Source organism: Alternaria viburni (genome assembly GCF_023758015.1).
Source record: "Alternaria viburni strain BMP 2772 chromosome Unknown scaffold_1, whole genome shotgun sequence".
Classification (NCBI taxonomy): Eukaryota; Fungi; Ascomycota; class Dothideomycetes; order Pleosporales; family Pleosporaceae; genus Alternaria; species Alternaria viburni.
The window spans coordinates 1,595,017-1,611,481 of NW_026055770.1; the positions used below are offsets into that span (position 1 = coordinate 1,595,017).

Genomic DNA, 16,465 nt, shown 5'->3' on the forward strand with positions numbered 1-16,465 from the left:
CTTGTTCTGTTCGTTGGGGGACGCATGCATGGTTTGCATTGGGGTGGAGGGGCTTTTCTGGTGCTTGTTCGGATCGCGCATTTGACGTGCGGCGCTGGGGTAGCGGAAGAGTAGATATCGAATTGATAGCGCTTGCCGCACAGAATATTTGATGATATGTTCCCGTATGTGTTCGGCTTGTTCCTCCGTGGGTTGCGCGTGCTGACCATGTACTCACTTATTGTATCGTGCGTTCGCCACATGAATACCATGCGATAGCCACTTGTGTTCTGTTCGAGAGCGGTGGTTCGATCTTGTAAAGCTGCGTCTCAGATAAGTGGACGACGTGGTAGCATGGGATGGATGGAGAGGTACGCACTCACGCGGAACTTGACAGCATCATATAATTGCCCTGTGTCGTGCAGCGTCAAACCAATACCAGTCATCAAGATGGCATTGTCTAAAAACTCTCAAGGTATCACTAACGAACAAATGAACACACTGGTATACAATACGCCATCCATGCGCCACCGCTGTGAATCTGTTTCCTCCCGTTTCCATTCATTCAAACATACAAGTACTCGACACAGGGTGACAACTATAAGGATCCAAGCAACCATCAAAACTCGATACCCTACAGTCGTACCCTGGACAGCCCCATACCTCCGGTGCGCAGCAGAATTTTGTCGTCAAAGTTATTGACTCTTCAGTATGGGTATCTACTCTGGTGTGACAGAAATGCAGGCCCGACCCGCACTCCGCATTTACTTCACATTTTGCCTTGGGGGGCAAAATTGAGGGCTTCGGCGTGATTTCGGCACTTGGGGGTTGAGACTGAGGTTGGGTCTGGATGGTTTGTGTGGGTGAAAATGATCTTCCTTCCTCGATGGCGGTCGAGATGGAGTCAGCGAAGGTGGAGATGCTGACGGGCGAGCTCGGCATGGAAGCTGTGGGCGTCTGGGCGTATCAGTATACAGCTGCTAGTATGAGCATGCATTACTCACAGAATGATCGTTGGCTCGATCCGCCTGACTCTTCATTCCATATATAACTCCGAATATCACGCCAAAGAGGATTGCAACGAGTGCTACTATTCCAACTATGGCAACGGCTTTGTGCTGTCGAAAAGAGACGGAAGGGTTGAAGTGGTTGCTCTGATGGGCACCTCCATGGTTTTCCTTGCGGTGAATTTGTGTATTGAAGTTTTCTCCCCTGTTGGCAACTTGGTTCAAGCCGCTTGTCTGAGCTTCGGCGAGGTCGATATTCGTATAATGTGAAGACATGTTATGACAAAGCCTTAGTAACTTCGTACCGGAGGAGAAGATGCATGGAAGCCCCAGTGTGGGGTTTCTCTCAGGGAAGTAACTTGCATACGCCCACAGGGACTGTTGCATCCTGTCGTTATGTAAAGGGGGCCGTTCCCCGGTGAAACCGATACCGCCATCCTGATCGCCTTTACTTTCGCGAAATGTCCAATGAGGATGAAAGATGCGACTGAGCAGGCAAACGTAACCCTTATATCTAAGCGCCGAGTCTTGGTGTTCTGACTGGGACCCAACAGGCCAAACCACCTAATTTTATCTAGGGGCCAAGCAAGGCTGCAAGGTCCTCCTCTTGCGAGATGACCTTCAGCCAAAGCACCGACAGCTAAAGTACTGACAGTGTTGATTACGAAGGCCTACATGCTCGAAAGTCCACTGAGACAATCGGAATGGTAGACGAAGAACGATCGTAGCGCATCTTGCAGCAAGGCCCAGCAGTGAGCCCTTGTGCATCCGATCTGCATCAAAGTTTCTGCGAACATGTCGCAGTATAAAGCCTTGGGTCAGAGACGGTGTTGTGTTATTGGCTGGCTTGCATAACACGGGACCGCATGCCAGATAGCCTTGTTCGACAAATGTCTTGTGCGTGTAACCTTGGGGGCCCTGTGGCGTCACTGCATCTACGATACAGCAAGTGGGGTTCGAAAGGCTCCAGTCAGATTCCCAGTCGGTTTATTGAGCGAAATCAGTCTTAATGACCATGAGGCTCTACGAACGCCGGATATGGACATCTCGGTAACAACCTGTCAGCCTGCTCTTCACCGGCTCGACTTTGATGGCCCGAGCCTTGTGATACCGATCGCTTTTCTTCTCCGCGGACACGGCTTACAAGGCTGAAAAGCCTTTTCGGACACGACAGTCGTGGCTGATACACCGATTGACCGGTCGAGTATATGGCAACTGCAGCTGCGCCCTGCTTGTTGCAGCACACCTGTGCAGGATACACCCTCTTAACTCTCTAGGCCCCCGTTTCCCTCAAACCACCCATGTTTATCCGGATACGGCACGGCAAAAAGCGATGGAAGTCATCGGATGCGCTGCGAGTGTCAGCCAGCTATTGGTATATGTAACTGCGTCTGCCTTCCGCTTACACAGCCTGTGTTCTGTACTTCGACGTGGGGATTCCATCTACCGCGACGAGGAAACCAATATCAGTCTCTTACTCAGTATTCTCCATCGCCTTCCAGGCCAAGACAAACAAGCCGACGACCCTATCTTCCCTATCTTGCTCAGTATCTCTGGCTTCGCATCTCAAGCGCTGCACCTCCTCCAACCCAGAACGTTCTGCGGTATCAACTGGACTCCTTTGATATCGCAAGACAAAATACAATTGGCCTTCCAGTCCCTTGACAAGCAAAGAAGACTGCTTCACTTGTACATATCCCAAGCACATCACGAAGCTCTTCTAGATCTTCGAGAGACTATCGACAAATCGAGTATGGCGAATTCCGGTGGAACCTTTCCGGAAAATCCAATGGAGTCAACGGAGTCGCCCGGGTCGACCAGTACGCCTGCTACTCCTGCTACATCTGCTACACCTGCTACCACTGGTTATGTGCCTCTTCCGCCGACAGCAGCGAGCTCGAATACTACTACTACGCCTGCCTCGACGTATAGTACTCCAACCCAGGCGGCGCCACCCCCTAGGACAGTCTTCAAAGTAAGTACACACATCCAGCAAAGTACGATCTGAATGAGTTACTGACACCTGTGTAGTACTCAGCACGCGGTTCAAAGACCCATGGTACTGTCTCGCACATGAACCGCCCGACCCTCCCCGACGAAACCGATCTCAATTTCGATCAATCTGAGGTATACCGGCATGCGGTGAGCTCGATAGGAAACCAGCACGAACTCTCAGACCAGGCGGTCGTGAACCTCAGCACACGACAAAATGCCACCCAGGAACCTCAAGGACGTGTGCTTGGCACAAGTGGACAAGCAAATAACCCAGATATTCGTATTGCGAACAGCAGGAACATAGACCCTAATACGCGATTGAAGGTCGAGAAGGACAAAAAAGGAAACTCTCGATATGTTCGACGTCAAGACTGATGAGACGAACCAAGTACAACCCTGCTGCAAGGACACACCCAGCCGAGATTCTTTATAGGGACGCGATGTCGTTTTCATTTCGATCTACGTCTTCCTCATCTGGCAGGCGATATAATTTCGACGCCACGAACCGACTTTCGCTATATATGAGCTTCATGTATCAGGACGACCATGTCGGCTTTGCTGGCCTTTGTATCCACGTCATGGCGTATGATCGGCTCTCTAATTTCAAATGTTGAGGTTGATTCCCTGGTTGCTGTTACGATACCGATGTCAGCCTTGTTCAACTATTGGATGATTAGCAACATTCTCCATCTCTTCTCTACTGTAGCGATAAAGCCAGAGACATCGCGCAATCGGTATGTTTGGACTATCGTCTAAGATATCTCTTCATAGTTAGCAGCTGCACTATGCGCGGAAAATACTTTACTTTTTCTCCGAAGTTGGTACCCCTTTCCAACGCCTCGCTTCTTCTGCATCCACTCAAGTGAGCTTAGTGCAGAACTTTGACGCATATCTAGACGCATCTGAACTATAGCGGAAACCTTCTAGAAGGAAGACAATCGATGTCAGATCTGCAAAACCCAGGTGCGTGCCCAGAGATTCGGATGCGCCGGATGCGCATGTCAGCGACACGAAGCTGTTGTCCATGCAAGGAAGAAACCGAACAGATGCGAGTAGGTCTTCTCCTACGCTGCAGCCCAGAGCGGCGAAAAACAAGCCTCTTAGAACAGCAAGAAGCATTCTTGACCTCCAGCTCTCTACTTACGTATACGATGCCCTATGCCTCACATCGCAGTAGGAAAACTTTTAATTTTTCCGTGCTCTAGACGCAGACGGCCTCTCTCACATGCGCGCTTGCCTCCCAAAACCAGTTCGTACTGGCCCAGCAGGGCGGTAGCTTCTGTCGCGGTCGGTAGAAAGTCGTGGGAAGCGGGCCGAAGGCGAAAAAGGACGCAGATGCCGAAAGTTTGACGTGCAGCGAGCCATCGTGTTGTCAGACAAGGCTGAAGCTCCTCGAGCAACTTTCCACGAACGGACGGTCAGGAGCGATATTACGCATGATCGGGCGTAGGCACTTGGCTGGCTGAGAAGGATCGCGACTGTGCTCGGCCAAGTCATTTTTCCCGGGGTAAAAGAAAGGCTAACGGGCCGTGCGCGCATACTCATCAAAAGAAGGCCCTCCTCAAAGCATGACGAGAAGAGCTCATTGGAGTAGCTGTTGTTGATTAATCAAGATCTTGTATCTTGTGTTCCGAATCGTGTGTCGCATGGTTCGAATGAGTTTCGATGCCTGTGCACGCCAGGGCTTCCATACCTCTTTTTCTAGAAAGATACCCACGTCCATCTCCCGTGGATGCGTCAAAGGGTACCACATTTGTCGTCAACCTGCGCACGCCATGGTTTTGGTGTGCAGCCGTGCGCAGAGCCCGCCGGCAGTCCGGCTGCTTTAGGGATAGGCGGGCCAGGCGGGCCATTGACACTACGCTCGGATAGCCCGATGTTTGAAGCTTGCGTGAGATTGAACGTACAGTGTTCAGAGCGTATCATGTTAGTGAGATTCAGTGCTTCGCTTCGTGACGGAGGTTTTGCACCCAGAGGGAACCTGGTTAGGAGAACCTGGTGTTGATGATCTTGTCCTGGGGGATAATCCGGAGCTAGCGCCGATCAGATTGTAGTGACCTTCATCACCACCGCAGTCGCGCCGCGGCATGAGACCTGGACTCGATGAGTACACGATGTCGTTGAGAAGAACACGGCTCATTGCGCGAGAGTGTGTAATCATCCGGTGTTTCCACAAGCTCCCGCTGCCTATCCACCAACCACGATCTGAGGTTTGACCTTCACATTAACCGAAGGAAGAGCTCCTCGTGGCCCAGCCGAAGCCACTGACCCTCTTCAGTGGTGCCGAGACTTTTCAACACTCAAAATACAGTAATGCCGGCCGTGCCGCAGGTCGGTCTTTGGGTCGGTGGTATGCATGATCGCACGCCTGTCAGATGACGCTCTGTTCCCCTCATCCCAGGTGGGAGGTTCAGCTGTTGTTGACTTTCGGGTGAGTTGCTTCACAGACCACCGTGTTGCGCGCAAACCACGAAGCAAAAGACGACATAACGGCGGGCGCAAGATTGAAGCCACTGCCTTCTAGAGCATCCCCACGCGCCGGGAATATCTGCTGCTACGTTTCGCATATAACCCGCTGCAACGCTTGTGGGCTAGCAAGCACCTTCCCACGCTGCGGCTAGGACCATGTGGATGCCACGAGCGACGCTAGCGTTGATGGGTGGGGACCGGGGTCATCGCGTCTCTTCTCCCCAGCTTATAGTGGATCTGTAGATTACGATACTCCTTGTCGTGGGTTCATGGCATCTCTCAGCAAGCTGGGGCCCTAAAGCCGACTGTACATCATCGCCGCTTGCCCCCAGGGTAGTGCCTCTCTGTGCCTGCGCTGGTGCTCGGTCAAACGCCATATTTTTACTTTACTTCGCCTACGATATATTTTTGACTTTAGGTTCGACATGTTAGTTTTGGACAGCCGGAGGCCTCTTTCTTTTTAGGTGTACCCTATATACCCTTCGAAACGTTGCAGGATCAACCGTTCGTCAATCGCAATGACCATTCGGGAACCCCTGGACGTCGAATCGGCCTCGTTCGTACTACCGGCGCATATCCATCCGTGGTTACGCTCAGTTGTCGCTCTGGGATTCATCAGCTTCTTCGCATCGGTAGCACTGCTTTTCTTACTCACTTATAAACTGGTATCATGGCAATTACGGTCGAAGCGAAGCAATCAGTTCGTCATTCTGATATTCAACCTTCTCTGGGCGGACATTCAACAAGCACTTGCCTTCTTACTCAACGTCGAATGGCTACGATTGGGATCCGTCGAAGTCACCAATCCAATATGTTTTGCGCAGGGCTGGCTGGTCTCCACGGGTGACTTGGGAAGTGGAGTTTGGTGCTTCGTTATCGGATTGCACACATTTGCTTCCGTCATCTTGGACTTCCGCCTGAAACCACGGAGTTTCTACATCTGCATCTTTCTCCTATGGGCCTTCATCTTGGGTGTATCTTCAATTGGCCTTGGTATGCATGGGCAAAGCATCTACGTACGATCCGGAGTATGGTGTTGGATCCATCACGACCTAGAAGACTTGCGGTTGTGGACCCACTACATTTGGATTTTTGCGTTGTAAGTTTCTGGATACCACAAGATATGTTACAACTCTAACACTCGTTGCAGTGAATTCGGAAATGTCCTGATATACGCCATTATCTATGCGATGCTGTCGATCAGAATCCGCTCCGGCTACTACACGACCGAAGAAGCCAAGCGCGTACGTTCCATCGCAAACCTCATGGTCGTATACCCGCTCGTCTACGTCGTATGCACTATTCCCCTAGCCTCCGCCCGAATGGCGTCCATGTCCGGCAACCCGCCCTCGCTGGCTCGCCTTTGCTTATCAGGAGCAATGATCACATCAAACGGTTGGCTAGATGTACTTCTATACGCATGCACACGACGCATCATGATATTCTCCGATGAGCCACCCTCTGACGACGACGTCATGGACACCTTCGCTGCATTCTGGATTGAGAAGCCCAAGCGCTTTGGAGGCGAATGCACAATCGAAGCGACGAACGCACATACAAGGAGAGGGCGATCGAAGAGTAGGATTACGCTACCCTCAGGAAGTGAAAGCTCAGACGATCTCTGTGGGTTCGGTACAAAGGACATCAAGCTGGTCACTACAACAAAGGTCATAAGCGAGCCGGCACAACCGGAGGACTTTGAAGAGATGGACGCCGAGGCACGTATCACACGACCTCGTACACCGACAGGAAGATGGAGCGAGGAGACGACAGATACGGACAGAAGTCGCAATCTGAGTTTGAAGGAACAAGCGATACCTCACATCGCACCTTGAGGCTGCCTACTTGGTTACAGAACAACAAACTATTATTGCGACATGCATCGGCTGTCTACATGTATACGACAAGAACGGCAAAAACTAGGGACTTGCACCTCTTATGGTCGTCCCAGAGTCAGCACAAGAGGCCCACTGGAGTCATTCTGCACAAACGCAGGATGACGTCCATGTATCGTTGCCGAGGAAATACAGTAGACAAGTGACCACCGCCACTAGAAGTGCCGTCGTTATACCAGCGCGGCACGTGCATGAAGCGAGGGCCTCGCCCAAACATATAGACAATAGAGACGAACATTACGACCACTTATCTCTCAAACGATTCACTGTCACCACTCTCATATCTTCTCATAAATCATGAAACCTATTCCCCACAAACAAACACCATCCTCTCTCCCCTAAAGACTAGTCCCCGTCCCATTCGCCAACGCAGCAGTCAACCTCCTCCCATAATCCAGCGTATACGCCGAATCCACAAACTCATCAAAATACTTAACCTTCGTGCCATCCTCCGTAAACGTCAAGATAAGCGCATACTCATTCCCATACGGTCCAATCGCAGTCGTCGCCGTACTGCGCGCATGAATAATGCAGGTGTGTGCCTCGGGGTCGTGCGTTTCTTGTAGGACTCTAGCCTGTAGTTATCTTGGTCAGTTGTCTGGCTGTGTTGGTGTGTTGGTGTGCTTTTGAGATATGAGGATGTGTACCGTGAAGTTCTCGTACAAAGGCTCAATTCTTTTGAAGAATACGCGGTATTCGTCGTTGGTCATGGCTGTGCGGTTCAAGCTGGCGGGTAGGATGTTTTGCTTGCAGTCTGGAGTTCGGTAGCCGAGGATACGCTCGATGTCCCAGGCGTTGTAGGCGGCGATGACTTCTTTGGCTACGACTTTTTGCGCGGCGAGACTGGGTGGTTGTTAGGCTGATGTATTGAGGGAGTAGAGGTTCTGGAAGTCTTGGAGAGAACTGTGGTAGTTATTAAGGGGGACTTACTTGGCTTGGGGGATGACCTCAGCGTTGACGAGACATTTGTTCAAGTTCAGGCCTATCCATATGTCGCTGGTAGCCAGTGTTTCAGAGCTGGGAAAGGATGAGGCAGCAGCGAGGGTGAAGATAGTTGAGGTGAAAAAGGTTGAGGGCTTCATGATGGCTGTATGGCTCGACTAAGAGTTCGGTGTCACGGCGTGTTGAACACTTGCGTGAGTAGAAGTACATTATGTGTGTTGATGGGAGACTTTATATACTCTTGAGGTACCACTACTGATGCATGCCGCTAGAGTACCTCGAACGCCAACGCTAGGCTTGAGAACATTGGCTTCATAACATGGGGTTGGAATATCCGGCTGGCTGAGCCCATCTCCCGTTTCTGCAGCCTCGAAGTGGGAAACAATGACATGGCCTAAGGAGGGTACCCTACTCCACTCACTACCTTTCCAGGTTCACAAGGTCTTCTACAGCTGGAAGTTCGTGAGCTAGAGAAAAGATCGCCCTTGAAGAAGCTCGGGTGGCGTCATCGCAAGGCTGTGCATCGGCTGGTCGCTTGCTATCGTCACGGTAGAGACGGAACACTTCCAGTCCCGGATCGTGGCTTGACGGTGTATCGGGCTCAATGTGGAACTTGATATCCAGTGTTACATGAGGCTTGGTGGGCGAGCTTGCATACAGCTGAGGTCGAAGACTAAGGTAAGCGAATCGAATGAAACATGTCGGAGTAGCAGCCGGGACAAAACATCGGGACTGGTGGTGCATCCATTCGTAGACCTAAGGTCTGGGTATTTTGGGGGCCTAATTGCCTCTGCTCTTTGAGCTAATGGTACCTCTTTGCTTTTCTTCCGCTCCTCCTCACGTGGATATGTATATCCCTCGTCATAGTGCCACCTTGACCAACCAGAATCGGCACCAGACTAACACCTCAGTCGCAAGCCAAGCTGTGAAATCGTAATGAGAGACTCGTTAGATGTAGAAACTACACAAGCGATGTCAGTCAAATCCGAGAATCGCTAGTGCCTTGGGCTAGATGTAATCGTCAGCACAGTGATCTGCACGACAAGCCAAGGCGGGTCGGAACTGCAAGATTCCCTATCAAGCATATGAAGTCTGAGTGAAGTGGACACAGCAGGACGCCCATCTTCTTGCTCACGAGTTCACATGCTTACCCATTCCATCCAAGCCTCAAGGAACTTCAATCTGCCCTGCCTCATAAGCTCCAAAAACTCCTCGAAGTTGACCAGTCCGCTTCCTTTTCGTTCATCAATCTCTTGCTCAACAGCCTCAAGACTCGCTAGCATTATGAGATGTAAGTTGGACTTCGGGGTCATAGCGAGCTGTCGAATGGAGCGCTGCAACGGCTTAAGTTGATTCGCCTCAGGATCATGTGGACTCGCGGAATGATTGATCGGGTTATGAGCGCAAAGAAATGTGTCCAGGCCCTCCGAGTCTTGAGCGAAGAGATAGTAGAACTCTGGGTTGTCGGTGTACCATCGCCAATTGATCGTGTAGGGATCATCTTCTTTGTCTTGCTGTTGCACCGAAGAGTCAGGCGGAGGAGCCCCTACAGACGAGTCCATACCATCAGGTATAAGGGGCTCAGTTTCGCCAACGGATCTTTGCCCCGGATAACGTTCCAGGCCATCGTGGCCTGCCGTGATGAAGAAACAACGATTCATAATATCTTCGCCCGAGGTTATCGAGGATGTGTCAGTGTCGGAAATGACACTACTATTCGAAGAGCTGTTCGAGGTAGTCTGCAAAGTCGCTGCAGATGGAAGATTGGACGAGTTCGGCCGAAATTGAGGCATGGTAGGATCCCTGTGAATACTAGGCAGACTCTCATTCACGAGTGGTGGTATCAGCCAGCCTTTGTTGTCTATACACTCCATGGTAGCATCGACAACCTCTGATCGAAGCCGTGACCTGATCAACAAAGTGTTCCACGTCGTCATGTTGTCAACATTTGTGGGCCTGGAAACCTTCACGGATTGGAGCACTTTCGCTTCCACACTGTCGTAAAGTTCTTCGACTACTCGGTATGCTTCTTCTTGAGTGCATGGCGTATCGTCGGTACCGTTGCGGAATAAGCTTTTGATAGGACGTACATGGTTAAGGGCCCGACAGAATTTGTCGATCATGCACTTGGAGTATCGAAAGGCACCGACGTGAACAATGGCTTCGACAGCAGCCTTACTCTCTGTGAAGTGGTGCATAGTCAGCTCGTCGATAGCGGCTGCCTTTGCGCGACGCTCGCTGCGCATCTCATGTGCGTCCATGGCCATGTCTTCTTTCTCAAGGAAAAGCGGGTTAAGCAATTCGTTAAAAGCCTGCTGCGTAACCTGATACAGTACCTCTTTGCCAAGATCTTGTTCGGGCTCAGGTATCTCATAGCCACCCCATCGTTCTCCGAGAGGCCTGGATGATGAGGCGTTGGAGCGTGTGTCCATCTCCACGTCGTCCTGGAAGCGGACCCTTGAAGATGACCGCGAGCTCCTGTTGCGGGCCAAGTCTCCATTTGTGTCTGCAGCTTCAGTCGTTCCGTTCGCACCATCGGCAGTCTCTGGCTCGTCAGGATCTGATTCCTCAAACCCTTCGGGCCGCGTTAAACCTTCTTCTTCGTCGATGTAGTATTGCCTGCGGGCCCATCTCCGAGTGACGATGTCCGCCTGTTGTTCCCCTGGCGTTTGCGGTGTATAGGTGGGTGCGACGTGAAGAACACCTGCGGTCCCTATCATCTCAGCCCGGTTTGCCACATCGCTATTGTGCTCAAGCAGCGGTGGAGTCGTAATCACGTCTTCATCCCGCTTATGCCGTAGGCGGGGGTTGTTTGTGTTCGAGGCCGCCATATTACGGGGCGTAAAAGCAGAGCCAAGTGGCTGACTAGAGCGTATTGTATCCAAAGCTGTTCGCACAGTCACTTCGTCCTGCAGCTCTGAGATGTAGTTCCGTGTAGCCTCCTTCTCGATGGCGTAGTATGCCCTGAATATGCGTAGTACGTCCTTGCGCGATATGTAGCCATCTTCATCGATGTCGTATCCGTTGAAGACTATTCTGGCCTTGACATTCACATCAGAGTCGTGCATGCCGTCCAGACCCTTGACCCACTCATCAAACCCGATGAGGCCATTCTTATCCGTGTCATAGTATGCGAAGATGCGATCGTAGACGAGGTTCGGTGCGGCGACGAAGCCGTTATAGCGAGGAATGAAAGCGTGGTTGAAGTCGCGTCGATCGATGGCCCATCCTACCCCGGTTGCATCATCCGCCCACTCAGAGCCTGCGAGACAAGTGAACTGGTCCCACAGTGCCTCAATCTCCTCTGCTTCCATCTTAGTCTCGGCTACGAGGCGTCTCTTGAGGGCTGGGTCGATCGAGGGGCTCATCATGTGAGGCTTGCCGGGGTAGAGCGGTTCCTGTTTTTGGAGGCTCAGATATGGCGCAGGTACGCGGACCTTGTAGAAGATGTGGTTCTTGTAATGCGAGTTGGTTGCTTCGCAGTTGGAGCACAGGTCGAAGTCCGGGCAGTTGGCGCAATGCCACCTGGTTCCGCGGATGGGCTTCTCGTCACATCCATTGCATGTTATTCCACGATGTATGACGCCCTCCAGTCTTGCGCGATCCTCCGCAATGTGGTATAACGTGCGCTGCAGGGTTTGGCCTTCGGGATCGATAGCGTCATCCGCGTCCTCGTCGCTTCCCAACGACATGTCCGTAGCTGCGACGCTCTCGGCGTCATCGAGAGCTGGATTTTCGCCAGGAGGGAATATCTGCGCATGCCTTGCCGCAGCGCGGGCTACTGCAGCACGATGCACTCCTGCGTTATCGGGGTTGCGATGTTGCAGCCAGACACGGATATCATCTGCCTGCGACGGGGACAGAGCGCGGTCTGGGTAGAGTACGACTAGTAAGCGGTCGAGAAACTCGTTGTAGAAGCTCTCAGTGAGACGCTCTATCGTATCATTGTCGGCGTGTGGCTGGGCGCGCAGGATCGTGTCGCGTAACTCGCCCGGCGTGCCCAGATTGCGAGGGTCGAGCGGTACTTGGTAACCGAGGAGGTCGTATAGGCCTAGAAATGGTATGTCTCGTTCGTTCAGAGGGAGTGAGGGTGCCGATGGCTGGTCTCGTGGGCGTCGTCTACGGACCGCATTGCTGCGCTGGAGGCCATCGCCTGCGCCGGGGCTCTGGACGTTTGTGACAATGAGATATGTCGCGTATGCAGCGGATACGCCGGCGAGGAACAATATAGCGTTCCTAGAGCGGGATAGGGTGGAGGGCGTAGACGCCGTCATGCTCGTAACGATGCTTGGTCTTGGACGGGCGGTAGCTGGTTACGCCGCGGTGTAAAGATAATGGAGTAGGCGTTGAGTGGCACATGGCAGGTGTTCCCCTACCAGTCGTGCTGTTGTCACCCGTTTGAAGTCTTCATGGCGCAGAAAGAACGACCAAACGCGCTCTGGCGAAAGCGAACGTCCCCAGCCCTCCTGCCCACATTGCGACATTCGCGGCCACGCCGCTTACTCAGCATCATCCCACCGACTTCCGAAGCTCCGTATTGGACAGAACACCTTCACATATTCCCAAAGTAACAGCGGTTTGAACATCGTACTTTGTATTAGCAATTAACTATTCACTCTACCACGCAGCATGGCCACCATCCATCCTAAGGTCTGCGCCAGTCATGAATGAACTCGCATCACTCAACAGGAAGACTGCTGCACCACGGTATTCCTCCGGCTTCGACAGACGACCCAGCATGTTCTGCGTTGGCCATGTGTCTCTTCGCTCCGGGTACTTCTTGAAGAGCTCCTCCACCATTGCCGTCACAATGTATCCTGGCGAGATTGTGTTGACGCGGATGTTGTGCTCGCCCCATTCCGATGCGAGGTTGCGAGCGAGTTGTATTACACCAGCTTTGGACGCGTTGTATGCTGAGCAGATGAGACCCTGTTGACGTTGTTAGTGTGAGAAACGGTAATGACTTGGGACCGCCATACCCTGTTTGCGACAGTGCCGGACATGCTGGCGATGAGCACGATACTTCCTCCAGTTCCAAACTTGATCATCTGCTTCGCGGCTGCTTGCGCAGTCATCATTACACCGGTAATGTTGACCTCGAACATGCGGTTCGCGTCTTCAGCTGTGTACTCCAGCGCAGTGGTTTCTTGCTGAATACCGGCAGCAGCGATCAACCCATCCAGTCTGCCTTCCTTGTTGGCGATTTCCTCAACAATCTCGTGGAGCTTCTTCACATCTCGAACATCTATTTGGCGGTATTCGAGCGAGGTTCCGTATTCTTTCTTTGCTTTCTCGGCGGTTGGCGCAAAGTCTGCTGAGGGTTCTTCGAGTCTGTCAAGTGCGTACACTGCAGGCGCATATCAGTTCAGGATCTTCTCGTCACTCTGGATATGTGGAGATGCATACCTCGTGCGCCAGCTTGCAGCAACGCTTCGGCTTGTGTCAAACCGAGTCCCCGAGCAGCACCCGACACCAGCACCACCTTTCCCGCTAGGCTAAACTCTGGAAGTCCTTGGGTAGCAGGCATGGTTTGGATCATTGAATATCAGCGATATACGAAAAGAGACGAAACAGAACTGAAGATCAAAGTATGCGTAAACAACGTCGCTCGCGGAAGGGTATTTATACAAAAGAAGAAATGCGAGATCGGTTCGTCAATTCCACGCAAGCCGGGGCCATTGTGGACTTTTAAACCGGCTCCAGGCGGAACTCTGGTCACCGGACTCTCTTGGTATAGGCCTGGCCTCGGACTCTCTTGGTATAGGCCTGGCCTCGGACTGTCTTCCTCCACGGCATGCATGGACGATTGTGGAAGACCGCGATGCTCTGTTTGCGGGGAAGCCTCCCGGCATCTTCTGTGGATTGCCTAATCGGGGATACCGAAAGGTCCCCGCGGGGGATTCCAGGTGAACTTTTTGGAACGTCACCCATGTCGACCAGCGTGGCGTGGACCCTGAGCCAGTTGGGTGCTCGGCCTCGAGGCGAGAGTATCCAGTTCGGTTTCGGGACATAAAGGTCCATGGTGCGCGTGAAGTTTGACACACGCGTATGAGTGCACAGTCCAAGTCAGTCAACGCGGTTTCGGACAGCACCAGTTCGCTGAGGTAGCTATTAAGGTGACAGTGTATGTTACTATATGAGCTCGTTATCTCATGGCTTTGGCTGCAGACGCGTTCATGAATTATCTATAGACTCTGAGAAGGCTGTGATGGCTTTCTCTAGTAGTCTGAGAGAGCCTGAAAGCCATGTCCAACACGCGGTCGTGCAAGACACAGATTGATGGTGAAAGCAAAAGAAGCAACGCTACGTGCTCTCATTCCACATTGTTTGCGTTCATTTACCGTCCTGGTCCTCCGCATGCCGAAAGTAACGTGTTGACTCAAGTTGCGACAGCCTCGCCAACTGCGCCCTCCCTGCCCTGCCTTCTGTGATGAACCGCCCTGGGCCTGATCGCTCAGCAACCGCCTTGTAGGCCGCCTAGGCACAATTGCGCGATCACACGATTACACGATGCCTAACATCCAGGCACATGTTGCGCGAGGAAGGCACAGCTAAGCCCCCAGTACGGCACAGTTCTGTGTCGCGAAGCGCCGCCCAACAACCTTCACAGTGCAGTTGAAACGTCGAAAGTTGAGAACGGAAGTTGATAAGCGACTATGGAGTAGAGCAACGCCGCGGGCGGAAATATCAAAGACATGCGTTCGCTGCGTGAAGGTCGCCAAAACGCCGGCCGCTGTGTGTCCGAAAGGATGCTGTCCCGGGCTTCAGGCAAGCCGGTCGCAGCTGCCTCCCGCAGTGCGCCCAGTGCATTGTTCCAACAACGCCTTTCATCCACCAAAATACCCCATTGTGCCCGCCCATCAGAACAACAATGTAACTGAAAGCCTACGCTGCGCGCATGCCCACCCACAGCGCCTCGCTCGCACACGCGCTAAATCCCGCCTGGTGAGGCTGCCTCCAAGGCCCAACGCCGCGGGGCAGTGCATGCAACCACCCATCCGCAAAGCCAGCAACCAACGAAAGAACGCCCATGCTGAAACCCCGTTTAAACGCCGGAGGCAAGGCACAGCGCAAAAATGTCTCTTCTCAGATTTATTGAGGCGCGGTACTGAATGTAAGCGGGAACCTGGCAGATTGACAAGTCGTGTGAGGCTGCTTGCTGCGCCTTCAGGCCGAGATGGTGGTTTGTTGTTAGTTGTGTATGTGGAGGGAGGTGATTGACCGGAAGAGGGGGAGTGGGAAAAGGGATATGTAGGGTGTGGGTTCGCGCTTTGGGGTGTTTTGTTCATACCAAGGACTTTTACGCACGAGAGATTCGATTGTACCCACTGTGTGTATACGGTCTGCATCTGGTATATCCCTTACACACTACGCACATCTACATACTATCGACACCCACACAAATAATGGCACCACACTCCCTCCACACATCAGTTCTCAAACCGTCCCCACACCATCAAAAACGTTCAGAATACTGCGAAACGACATACGACTCCTCCTGCAACACCCACCGCACCGTCCTTCTCATCATCATCATCTTCGTTGGCGCTTTCGTAGGCGTCGTCCTCAGCCTAGTCTATGTGCGCAGCCGGAGTCGAAGACACGACCGAGAACGTGCTTTGCGCATGAACGGCGGACCGGGAAGCGGGCTAAGGGTGTTGAGGAGTGAAGATGGGGTAGCGACAGTGCGGTTACCGTCTGGAAGGGTGATTGGCGGGAAGGCGGAGAGCTGGGATGGGAGATGTTCACCTGAAGCTCCGCCACCTTATATGCCTAGGGTACCTGAGGCTGCTCGGGTGGGTCACTGAGAGAGTTGGAGAAACACGAAAAGGGATGTCCGTTATGTTTGAGAAAACGACTGAGAGGCACTCTTTTCATGTCGTGGCTTGTCCAGCGCATCGCTTTGCTACTACTCACATTGAGCAGAGTACAGTGTACGCTCTGCTCCACGAAAATATCGAATTTTGCAAGGAGCCCTCGAAACCAACGATACCGGCCGTTGGGACACGAAGATCTTTCTTTTCAACTCGGACCTTTCCAGGTATACCAGTACCAGGACGACAGCTTAAAAGCCATCAGGGCAAAAAGACTGGGACCCACTCTTTATCAGTCCTTCCAGATGGCTACGACTACGCATATGATGTATGAAAAGCCAGCGCGCCATCGCGCCGAGGAGAA

The 16,465-nt window shown here is 52.4% G+C and overlaps 4 protein-coding genes across 4 annotated transcripts; 1 reads left to right on the plus strand and 3 right to left on the minus strand.

Annotated features, from left to right (window-relative positions):
• Nucleotides 1-5,968: 5,968 nt before the first annotated feature.
• J4E79_000580 (uncharacterized protein) lies at nt 5,969-7,285 on the plus strand (the record flags this gene model as incomplete). Its single annotated transcript, XM_049349496.1, has 2 exons — nt 5,969-6,549; nt 6,601-7,285. 2 exons carry the CDS (start codon nt 5,969-5,971, stop codon nt 7,283-7,285), a joined length of 1,266 nt encoding a protein of 421 aa, XP_049216283.1.
• A 398-nt stretch (nt 7,286-7,683) lies between these two features.
• Nucleotides 7,684-8,427, minus strand: J4E79_000581 (uncharacterized protein; the record flags this gene model as incomplete). The annotated part of the gene is made up of 3 exons (XM_049349497.1): nt 7,684-7,920; nt 7,993-8,188; nt 8,276-8,427. The coding sequence occupies 3 exons, from the start codon at nt 8,425-8,427 to the stop codon at nt 7,684-7,686; spliced, it is 585 nt and encodes a 194-aa protein (XP_049216284.1).
• A 999-nt stretch (nt 8,428-9,426) lies between these two features.
• J4E79_000582 (uncharacterized protein) lies at nt 9,427-12,561 on the minus strand (the record flags this gene model as incomplete). The annotated part of the gene is made up of 1 exon (XM_049349498.1): nt 9,427-12,561. One exon carries the CDS (start codon nt 12,559-12,561, stop codon nt 9,427-9,429), a length of 3,135 nt encoding a protein of 1,044 aa, XP_049216285.1.
• Nucleotides 12,562-12,904: 343 nt separating this feature from the next.
• J4E79_000583 (uncharacterized protein) lies at nt 12,905-13,814 on the minus strand (the record flags this gene model as incomplete). The annotated part of the gene is made up of 3 exons (XM_049349499.1): nt 12,905-13,216; nt 13,267-13,634; nt 13,694-13,814. The coding sequence occupies 3 exons, from the start codon at nt 13,812-13,814 to the stop codon at nt 12,905-12,907; spliced, it is 801 nt and encodes a 266-aa protein (XP_049216286.1).
• Nucleotides 13,815-16,465: the final 2,651 nt, after the last annotated feature.